At 36.2% G+C, this 12,449-nt stretch overlaps 1 protein-coding gene across 1 annotated transcript; it reads right to left on the reverse strand.

The window, feature by feature from the left end:
• Window positions 1-960: 960 nt before the first annotated feature.
• Window positions 961-8,571, reverse strand: Smp_049880 (nuclear pore glycoprotein P62, putative; the record flags this gene model as incomplete). The annotated part of the gene is made up of 4 exons (XM_018791164.1): window positions 961-1,130; window positions 3,591-3,984; window positions 6,337-7,415; window positions 8,520-8,571. 4 exons carry the CDS (start codon window positions 8,569-8,571, stop codon window positions 1,087-1,089), a joined length of 1,569 nt encoding a protein of 522 aa, XP_018645678.1. The 3' UTR covers window positions 961-1,086.
• Between the last annotated feature and the right edge of the window lie 3,878 nt (window positions 8,572-12,449).

Below are 12,449 nucleotides of genomic sequence, written 5' to 3' on the forward strand. Positions count from 1 at the left end.
CACTGCCTTCTCACAGTGGCATTACTGTTGTTTACGAAATTGAGAGGATGAAAAGCGAATATCCGACGGTTTAACCGGGTTGGTGGACACGGAAAGTCCACCTAGGGGAGTTGGAAAACCCTGACTCCAAACCAATGGTGCACATGGGCTGGCTCCAGTATCCTAAGGGAACAAATGGCGTATGAACCAATAGTTGGTCACTGGCTACCATGGGACTGCATCTCCTCACGATTCTCCACTGTCCTGTGGATCAGACCTTTAGGTCAGAGGCCCCGGGTGTGGTCCCCTAAGAAAATCACCTGCTTCAGCTTGGGCATCTGGGCAGTATCACAGCCTTCACACAAATCAAATGAGATTTGTATGGCGTATATGTATCTGGTGCCCCTTTGTACCAATATTTATGTGTTTAAATAAATAAATAAATAAAACATTCAGTTAGATTCATCACTACACTTTTTTGTGTTGAGCTTTATTTCATAAATAAGCATATAGAATCATTGCTCTCGAAGATTCATTCAATTAACAACAAATACACTTTGAACGCTTATCCATACAACTTATGATTACTGTAATCATCATTATTATCATGTTAATTACTGAGCTACTGAAGAGTCATAGAATAAGACAGTGAAACAGTTGTACAATACTCACTTTTGTTTATAATATATACATGTATATATTTACAGTGAAAATTATCAGTCACGTCCATCTCAATATAGGTATATATATATATATAGGTAGATAGATTAGATAGGTAGCTTAGATAGATAGGTAGGTAGGTTGATAGATCAGATAGATAGGTAGATTAGATAGGTAGGTAGATAGATAGATTAGATAGATAGATTGCTTTGCACATTTCCCTATTTTTCTATAACTCAAATCAGTGGATAAAGATATATATATTCAAAAATATTTGCATAACTCTATAAATAAATGTAAAACAGAAAAGAATTACAAAATTATGTCAAAATAGTCTTTATTGTTAAAATAACAATAAGAATCGTAATCATATATATATATATATATATATATATATATATATTCATTCATTATTGACAATGGACAATCTACACTGGAATCACTTTGTTATGAAACACCATTCAACACCTTTAAACGATCCATTATTTCTTCTATGAAAATATAAATATGAAATAAATATAAAAAAGATGGAAGTTAACTTCATATTTAGCTACAAGCAGCAGACTGTTATGAAAATTATAACCATTTAAGTCAATCAATATCCAAGCAGACTAGTTCTAGTATGGTAATGATACATAATTTTTTTTTAAAATTTAAACACATAAATATTGGTACAAAGGGGCACCAGATACATATACGCCATACAAATCTCATTTGATTTGTGTGAAGGCTGTGATACTGCCCAGATGCCCAAGCTGAAGCAGGTGATTTTCTTAGAGGACCACACCCGGGGCCTCTGACCTAAAGGTCTGATCCACAGGACAGTGGAGAATCGTGAGGAGATGCAGTCCCATGGTAGCCAGTGACCAACTATTGGTTCATACGCCATTTGTTCCCTTAGGATACTGGAGCCAGCCCATGTGCACCATTGGTTTGGAGTCAGGGTTTTCCAACTCCCCTAGGTGGACTTTCCGTGTCCACCAACCCGGTTAAACCGTCGGATATTCGCTTTTCATCCTCTCAATTTCGTAAACAACAGTAATGCCACTGTGAGAAGGCAGTGAGTAGGACTTCCCTGGCAGGGGCTATATACGCGTGGCCATGTGAGAGCATTTGGAGAGGGAGAGCGGACTTTTCAGACTCTCGGCCATACCAGGTCATTTGGGGGCTATGATACATAAAAGGAGAAGTGTTAAGGGAAGCGGATAAACACTGGAAATATTTTTATCTGAATAATGGACTATCTTCATACCAGTGCGCATCATTCACTTTATAAGGGACAAAACCCAGAAATTTTAGGCTTAGATACTACTACTAACCTTATGAGTCTTAATAGCACTATTTAGTAATTCATTGAGTAGTTTGTTCCTAGGATGTCTTAACCGCATTTAGCAGTTAAATTCCGATCGGCTTTCAACTGGTATATTGAATCTTTGGACTTTGCTCATGATTTAAATCGGTATGGACAACCAGTTAATATTTTATTGATTACTTACACAAATAATATGCTGCTCAAACCTGAGTACGTACACTCTTAGTCGGTGAATAAGTTTAAAAACCATTCAGAAGTGATTGGTTTCATTAGTACTTCATTTGATATTAGTCCTTTTTAATAAACAAAAATCTATCTTCCGACCATCTGTTTTGTTAATAAGCAAGATAGAAGTTGGAAGATCATACATATATAAAGGTTACCATTTTTGAAACCAAATAAATAAAAAGAGAGTTTCCAACTGAAATAACCGTTTTCAATTAGAGATTAATGATTCAACTTTGAAAAATAAGAAAAACAATCCACCTAGAAGAGCTCTAGTGATGATAAAGTTAATCAGTCAAAAGGTACTTTCCACAAATCTGTACAAAAAAGTACCTTCTTCTAGACCTTAAGTTCACTAGGCACTCACAGATTGTAACTCACAGTATAGTTAGCATAAAATACACTTGGTTGGGTCAAAATGACTAAAGTTTGCAAAAGTAGGATTTCTAAGTGAATAGCTAGAGAATGTAACATCTATACAGTGAAGTGATTAGTTCATGTTACGATTTAGAGTTCATAGCGGTGTTTCAGACACAATACAATTGGCCTCATATTCAAAAACTTATTTATTGATTTAAAATACGTAGATTATATAGTTCAGTGTGGGAAGGACACTATTATAAGACTCTTCTACAAACAACTCGAGTAAAAACGCACAAATGTTTTGAATGAGACTCTCCCCCTCTTCATACAAAATGTTGTCTGACGACCAATCAGTATCACAACTTAGTTTAACCATAGTCTCATCAGCCCCAGTGATAGTTTCATGACTGCAAAAATCTCGGTACGAATTCAAAAAGCTTGATTATTTTTCTGCGAATTTGAACCATCTGTCTATGAAGGCGATAGCATATTTAGTTGTTATTTGGCAACTACCTTACGAGAGTTAATCCAGTAAAACTATCGTATATTGATGATCTAAAGGGATTGTTAAGAATGTAACTTTTGTGGAAGAGTTGTAAAATATGGAAAAGGTAATAAGATTTCAGAGGGTTAAGAGTTTTATCATTATTAATGAATGTATTAGGGGCAACTATGGAAACATTAGGCTAGGAATTATAGTACCGTAACCTGGCTAAACCCCATCTTTTAACCCCAACTCTAACAATTTATTCAATAAGAATATCATTGTCCACAACCATCAGCAAAAGATTACAGAGATTAATAGAGATGTTTACGCAGAATACACAGCAGAAAAGCCCTGACGACAAAAACACTCATTGCACGAAGAATCAGAGACAAACCTCAAAAGAATGAGTAGCAGTTGGTAACAACTGGAAAGGAGAGACTCGGACAAAGTTGGTTGAAGAATCCCGATAGACGGCCTATGCTCAACTATGGGTGACAAGCGTAAGTAACTTAACACTGATTTTTATAAATAAGATTAAAATAAATATAACATCAGAAGACTTACGTGTGTTATGGTGAATCCAATTGAGTGAATGCATATGACAATTCAGAATACGCGTAATTTGATTCATAATATCCCCGTTATTTGATGAAGTTAGTTTATTATTACCATTAATCATAGTATTCTCCTTAGTGGCATTCGTAGTAGTTGTACTATTATCCGATGAATTAAAACCAGTAGTAACATTCATTGTAGTGGTGTTTGTTTGATCGGCTATTTCACGTAAATCAGTCAATAGTTGACCTAATTCTAAGTCGACATTTGTAGCCAATTGAAATATAGCTTCACGTTCATAATCTGAATGTAACTGACCGGGTGGTAATTCATTCACTGCACGTTCTAGTGGTTCCAGTAAACTTTCCAATTCACGTTGTTGACCTTCAATAAAATCTAATTCCTATAATAAAAATATAAAGAGGCAAAACACGACAACGATAACGATCCACCACATGCATCAATTTGTAATATATATATATAATGGGGTGTGGTTCCCTAAGAAAACCACCTGCTTCGATCTGGGCACCCGAGTAGTATCTCAGCCCTCACTCAAATCGAATGAGATTTATGTGGCGCATATGTATATGGTGCCCCTCTGTACCAATGTTCATGTGTTTAAATAATAATAATAATAATTATTATTATTATTATTATTATTATATATATATATATAACTAATTAATTAAAGATGTCTACGCCTGAATTATAACTGGTTTTAATGTCAGCCATACGCAATGTAAAGAATCTGGCACATATGCGTATTGCCAGAAGTTGACATAATATAGCGCAGTGAAAGGAAATTAGCAAGGCCAATTTCAAAGTAGTAAAGTAGCAAAAATATCGATGGCAGTAGAAAAGATTTATGGATAGAAAATATGATTCGACAAGAAAGAATGAATCCAGAAAATAAAAAGGCTGAAAATAATTTTAAAGCTCAGGATTTAAAGGGAGACAGAGAGTGAATTCATATGATCACTTGCGACTGATTCATTAAAAGTCTCATTAGTTATAACAATCCTAAGCAACCAACCAAGTCTGCACCTACTTACTAGTCTGTCTATCAGTAAATGATCCCACGACTTGGTTTGTTTTATTCACAGATATTTTCTAACTTACTCAATGCACTAGTCAATATTATACGCTGAGATTGACATCAGTTGGACATACGTAGTATACACCTTATCTCCCAATAAATCGTTGATGTTTTTTTTAGAAAAGGGTACTAATTTGTACTCTTTATTAATAATTTTACATTCTACTCAATGCTAGATTGTGTTTGATGATTAAAAGTGTATTTCATGAACCCACACATTTCACAGCTTTATCTCATTACGTTACACCCAAAGTAGTAATGATGTAACCAACAGGAAAATTAAACACTTAATATTCTACACCCAATAAAAGAGAAATACAAAAATGATCGGTGATGTAAACTATCATAACCAAAGCAGTGAACCAACACATTGATTTTAATGACAAGCATTTGCAAAGCCACAACAATAGATGCATGAAAGCATATTTTAGTGATCAGATAAATCAACTTCTAGTCATGAAACTACATATTTGATGTAAACTAATGGTAACAACTAAATGTCATCTACCTATTTCCCTGCTTTATTTTGCGACATATAACTTCAAAAACAAGGGTCAACTTGTGTCCAGGTTATTTTAGTGCGTCGGAGCAAAACCTAGGATCAATCAATCAGATAAAGCTGCTAAAACGAACTAGCTCTTGCCGATATTTAACTGTAGACAATCATCTAATTTACTGTTTCTACAGGAAACTGCATCTTAATTAAAACTAATTAGAAAAAACAACTGTTACGTACTGATAGATATTTAGACAGTTTTAGTTTGAATATACAGAAATTTCAGGGATGAGTTTTTAAAGCCCAACTGGGTGTATAAACATCCCATGCTTTGATGAACGCGTAATGTAAATGAACACAAGTGTTTGAGAAAAGAGACGATCTTCTATGGGTTTCTCACAAATATAAGTAGAGGTGATACTAGTGTTGAGAATGAGTTGGTGTTACAGAGTATCACGATAAGCAATGCCCCTGAAAATATTACACACGATTTGTTCTCTGAAGAAGTAGCTCACACTGAGTCACGAAACGTCGGAAAATCTAATTTCCTTACCCATTGGGATATTACAAATATTTACTTATTACACAATGTTTCTTTTATGAATTTGAATAAAGCAAAAAAACAGCAGTGTCAATATCACATACAGACGTGATTTACGACGAAAGGGAATTTGTGGAAATACAGTGTACAGATAGTCTAGAGTGTAGTAGGTGTTTACTACAGACACAACAAACTGTGATCAATGACTGAAGATTTCAGGCGACACGGTTCAGAATTGTTCACAAACACGAAGATGCATTCACAGTTTATTCTCCTCTCGATCTAAATATTCCTTCATACATACTCTTTGACTATCTTTTCAAGCGATATTCCTAATTTTTAATCTTCCCTAATACTATTAATATTATATCGTTTCAATTCGTTTGCCATTTTCATTTCTTTAAGCTAATGTGGTACGGCGACTTGGCCCAACGAACATCTATGCCAGAATCTAATGTTGATGAGTGACTGACATATGCGACTCAATTTAACATTAAATGACTTTATGGACTGATACCAAATCATGGTTTGGTGGCCCATCAGATTTCCTTCAGGCAAAGTCAGGTGGGATTACATGTTGGGGAAGGAAAAACAAAATTCAAAGTAAAAGAACAACACTCACCTGCTCAAGACGACTCTGTTCACATTGACACATTTCTACCTTTTTGTACATAGCTGTTATATTTTCTGCGTTACAAATCAAGGTTTGATCCCATTGATTAATACGATCTGCTTCATCGAAGAAATATCGTTCTTGTTCCTCAAGCTCAAGAGTCCATTTATTGACCAATTCTTCCAACTGATTGTAAGTAAGAGTTTGAGAGGATGTGACAGATACACTAGATGTAGTAGTGGCGGACGGAATAGAAGTGGTTGTTGTCGCGATGGTAGCGCATAATGATGTAGTTATTGCTGCTGCAGTAGTGGCTGTTTCACCTAGTGTTCGAGTTGCAATCCCCAATGATGACGTTCCGAACCCGGAAGCCGCTGCTGATTTAGCCAATGTGGAGAGACTAGGGTTCCCAAAGTTGTAAGATGTCATTGCTATTGTTGCTGCTGTTGATGTGATCGCTGAGGATGATAGTGAGGCTGAAGATACACCAAAACCAATACTACTAGGTATGGCCGGTTGACTTGCATGAACATTTACAATGGAGGCTGTGGGAGCCCCAGTAGACACAGTCGTCGAAGAAAGAGTGCCAAAACTAATTGGAGGAGTTACTGTACTTTGAGTAGAAATGGCAGTAGTCAGTCCGAAAGTGAATGAACTTCCAACATTACTAGTCGTAGTAGCCGGTTTTAAGAGGCTGGGTAAAGGATTAACTGATGGCTGATTAAGAGCAGATTGTGAGGTTGGTGTGAGATTTGAGTTTGTTCCCAAACCAGTGATGCTAGAAGTACCAAAAGTAGATACCGTTGTAGATGGCTTTGCTAAGCTAGCGAAGGATGACAAACCAAAAGCATTTGAAGTAGTTGCGACTGTACCGAATCCAGAAGTAGATGTCAAGGACAAAGATGGAGAGTTCTGAAGGAGTGAAGAGCTGCATACAGCAGTATTGGAACTCGATGCGACAGCCGGAGAAAATAGTGATGTTGTGGACGTGCTAACTCCAAATGTTGGTTTTGTCCCAGCAGATGTTCCGAAAGGAGACGACCCAAATGCAAAAGCACTAGTGGTTGCAGGCTTCCCAAATGAAAATCCTGCAACATGACAAAGTAATGACCACTTAATATTTAGAGAGATAAAGTGTACACGGACTACATAGAACGGGACCAGTGTTTGTGTTGAAAAGGTTTAATTTTCCTATCTCACTACTGATAATAATACCATATTGCACCTCTTCCTTTGGATTTTCTTCCGCTGTAATGTGAACCGTGGCAATTGAGACTGAATTATGAGTATATACACGACTTTTAGTTAATTTGTGTGGAGGTATATATGACTTTCACGCTTTTTTGACCAGGATAGAGTGAGGCCTGAGTCTGCAGTCGAGACTATAATTTATAGACGAACCAATCACGTATACGATAACAGGTCTCGAATTTTAGCGCGAAATTCACCCACCCATTTAGCTAGAGTTTTTTCATCATAACTGATATCATCTTAACCTTACCCATCAACTGAAAACCGTAATTCTAATTTCTCACACTGGTTTATAACCCTTATTTAGTCCTGGTTATTAGGTGGGCACTCTCAAGGTCACTCTAGCTTCGCCCAAAGATTTCCGTATATAATAATCCCCCCGAGATGTGCCTTTTGATAAAACATTTTTAACCTTCAATCCAGCTTTTGCATCTGGGACTGACGTGGTCAGATGGATTTGAAGACGGCCAAATTATTACATTTACGGACTGAAAGACGGTGAGAAATGAAAACAACTCCATATGAAAGTGTCGACTGTGTGCAAATTCGAGTAAAGTGGACGATTCTGCGTGAATCTAGGTGAGATGTAAACAATTCAGAGACATTTTAAATAAAGGCAAAAGGGGGAAATCCCATATGACTTCAATATAACGGGTGAAGAAAAGGTTTTTTGGCTTGTTTCCCCATTATTTCCCCTTATCTTTTAACTGAATGTTGTTTTTAACCCCCTCCATAATTCGCCTGTATTTCCCCTTTATGGGCTGCTTGAGATTATGAAAGGTATGACGGCAATTAGTGCAGTAGCAAAACTTTGGCCCCAAGAAAATGAAATACTGAACGAATTGTTATCTTCGCGCGAGCATAAAAATTTTACAGTTTTTATGTTCGTGGCAATCAACACCAAATATATTAAGAAATGTTCGAAGCGAAGGATAACAAACCTGACATATTTGAAAGTTTAAGACCGCTTGAACTCCCAAGGCCATCTGGCATCCAATATCCAATATTGTGTCATGATCTAATGTAAACCGATTCTTTCTTTGTACTGGTAGTATACTCAACGCTGTCACGTCAACCAAATTCATCGTAGACCGGAGTAACAGTCATGTATATGTTCACCAGGCCAATGAATTTCTTATATTATTATATGATTTTTATCAAAAAAAATTAGATTATGCTGTGAATTTGTGCTGTGACTGTAATTTTCGCCCACCATATCGGACTGCGTTACACCTGACACATGTCTCACATTCCGGAATAATATCCCAAGTTACGGAAAGCTGAATAATAGTTGTCGTTATTTTGACGTAGACCGTCAGTCAGTAATGAAGAAAGGTTTGTTTCTAAGTTCTGTCCTGCTAGCTGTACTTCAAACTATGTTTTGATGCTTAAATGACTGTACTCTTTCGTTCTGAGACAATTCCTATTGTCTTTTTTCAGGTACGTCTTATTGGCCTATAGTTTGTTTTTTGGATTTACAGGATGAATTATCTATAGTTAGCAACTTTAAGTAACGTATCAGTTCAAATGAAACAATAATCACGGCACCTCCTTAGTTAAGTATACTTGGTTATCTCATAATTCAGTTTAGTCAAGTTATTAATAGTATTTGAAGGAAGTGATGAAGCGCATCAGTCTGTTTACTGGAATTGCTTAATTTTTCACTACCGTTAATGTTCTTAAGCGACGAAATTAGAAAACTATTAGTAGATTCTGTGGTGTAACTAGCTTCCGGAATCTGAGGTTTAAAAACTGCAACTTGTGAAGTAAATGAGGAATCAAGAGGATGTGATAATGATGTATCATCTTTACTATACTTTACTATACTAGCCAGCATATCACTAAATCATTTCATAATAAACTACACATAGAACGGTAGTGATGTTGACCTAAATTAATAACTTACCCCTTTCTGAAAAGGACAGAGAAGCTATAGTAACTCCCACATCGGCCTGCTTTAAATGAGAATATTATTCCAAATCAATCCGCCTACAAATACTAAAGTACCTTGGATGCTGTTGTCTTCTTGCGTCATAATATGGTGTTCAGTTTGGAAAAAGGAGATAATTATGTTCGATGTGTGTTTGTAGACTATACGTCTGATTTGGCCATATTTCAGGACCACTGCTATTAAACATTTCTCCCAGAGTTAACGCTGGTAGCTGGATAACCTACTGGCTATGCTGTTAGTTTCCTAGAAGAGAGAAGTAGACAATTCCTTAAAGAGGGGCATTTTACATCTTAAATGTAACAAGCCGTGGATAGACATTTTAAATCATTTTAACTATTTGTATTGTAATTTTGTCAAACACCAGCTCTTCTTGTATACCTTTCCGTAAAGCGAAACGCAAACACATTTCAATGCATAAATGCAAGCAAAAGAATAGAAGCTGTACTATGCGGTACCTGGTATATACTATGTTTTGGACAGGTTGCAACAGCTGACCTAATCTTTAACTTATATTCATGAAGATGTTGATAAACGACAGTTGTATATATACTTCTTTGCTTAGAAACACTCAACTTAGTTTTCTTACTTAATTATTTCACTTACATATGTAAACGCACTTTAGTTTGATAACCATATTCCCTACTTATGAGTTAGTTGTTTTACCCTTTGGTTTAAGGAAATATAGCAAGAACTACATGTTTTTAATATCAATGTGAAAGTTGTGAATGGATACTGGATGTAAATGATTATTGGATATACCTTTATTAATAAAGTCATTCTTAAATAATTTTACAAATTTGATTCTATTTTAATTTGTCAAGTTAGCTGCCATAAGAAATCCATGAAGTGCATGCTTATTATCACCTAACTCATATGTAATAAGTATTCCCGGGCGCACTAACCGTTGAAACTCCAATAGCGTCATCCAAGAATATAATTCGAATAGAGGAAGGCCGAAAGCTCCAGGCTGATACATATTAGTGTAACCTTAAACCGTTTTATTGCTTCACTATATGAAGTCTTCCGAAATATAGAACAGTGTTGAAAGTAGGCAAATATCGACAAATGGCGGCTGAAAACAGAAACGTTGGTTGGAAACTTTTTATAACATTGACAGTTGTACACCATCTTTGATTAAGCTATTGTGAATTGGATGACGTCAGATAGCAAGAGAAACGTGGCCTGGCAATCTGTAAAAGGAATGATTATAACAACAGTTATTTACTCCTTGGCTCTGAGACCATGGTCCTCTGGCTTCCTTTTAGAGACAAAACAAGGGACTGAAAACGTTTCTCTAGCTCTCCATCGTTCAGCCTGCTTTCAAGCACCACTAAATACGTCCAATTTATCTAATAATGCTGTATAGTATATTCCAAATAACTGACTTTCTGCAAGAGATCGATAATGTTCAGAACTCCTTCCCAGTTTGTCAGGTACCTGGATTTCATAAACTTTTCGAATGTGTCACTAATATTAAGAGCTGGACAATTAGAATTAGTTCGAATAGTTGACAGAGGAGAGTTATCATTAATAACAAAAAGAATAAGAAGTCGGAAATCGTTTTCTCTCATTTCTCAATAAGAAACACTCCGGAAAAAGCATGTTGACGATTAAAAAACCCCAGATGGCAAATACATTGATCTTGGTTAAAGTAACACTTTAGGGTCTGATATCTACAAAAAAGCCCTCAAAACAAAACGGGTTAACATTTTATCACGTAAAACATGTAAAGATGCTATAAAGAATACACTGACCTTAGTGGTATTAGCAAAATCCGAGAAAACAAAAAGTTATTCAAAAAATGAGCGCCAACATTTAGAGCATCACATATATCACAGAATTTCGGCACACTAAACGACCGAATAATGCGGTGACGCTAAAATGCCAGTGGAAACACGTTAAACGGAGCAGGACAACCACCATTGCCTACAAAGATAGTGGAAATGATAATGCCCTCTTCATTCTGATTGGTCACCAAGTGGATTGTCGAAATTACGAATCAGAGTTGACTTTATCTCCAGCGTCTCTTTACACTAACCTCTTGTTACCTTGGTACGGTTTCAGGTATTTGGTTATGTCCACTAGGATGTAGTCCAACCACTCGATTTAACTAATTGTGTTCAGCTTGGTAGCCATTTTTGGATTTGTATATTTTGTACTTGAGTGGGTTTTTCCCAAAACAGTAGGGTTTCCCGATAGCTGTAGCTATCACATTATCAGGTTGGAGGTTGGTTGCAATGTGAAAATAATAAAGAGACGATTACAGTTCTAAGAGGAAATGATTGTTTCAGGAACAAAGAATTAATTTACGTGATTGATAGTGTGTAAGGAGACGGAATTGAGAAAATAAAAGGAGAACACAGATGATAAAAGAAAGTATGGAAAGTAGTATTATCTCATCTTTTTGAATGTCAGAATCTGTAGGTGGATCGGTATATTCCTTCAACCAAGCACTTCGTTCCTTCCACACTGAAGCAATACCAGCATAATTCTGTTCCTCGGTTAATGCATTAATGTGTGGTGTTACAGTTTTGAACTGACTGTTAATGTATATTGTCACTTCACCTCCTGTTTTACGTAACCTATAAAATCGGAAAAGTGGCATGTCTTGAAAGCTTGTAGCAATTTAGATTGATCAGTTAAGGGTTGGGTGAAAACAACTGAGTAATGTCATTGCAGTATAGTTCAAGTATTTTCTTACTCCCTTACTTTATGCAGGCATCATATTTCCAATTATTCTATGTTGAATGTTGAAATACTTGTGTTTGAAAAGAAAACATCAAGGACCAGCGATTCTGTTCCGCCAATCGAAAAGACCTTTTCGGCCACTAGTTTCACGTATTCTATAGATATAACGAGGGATATCTACCAGCTTGAGAAGCTTAACCCTTCATCCATCATGTCGGGTTAAAGCCCTGCT

The sequence above is a fragment of the Schistosoma mansoni genome (assembly GCF_000237925.1).
Source record: "Schistosoma mansoni, WGS project CABG00000000 data, chromosome 4 unplaced supercontig 0032, strain Puerto Rico, whole genome shotgun sequence".
NCBI lineage: Eukaryota > Metazoa > Platyhelminthes > Trematoda > Strigeidida > Schistosomatidae > Schistosoma > Schistosoma mansoni.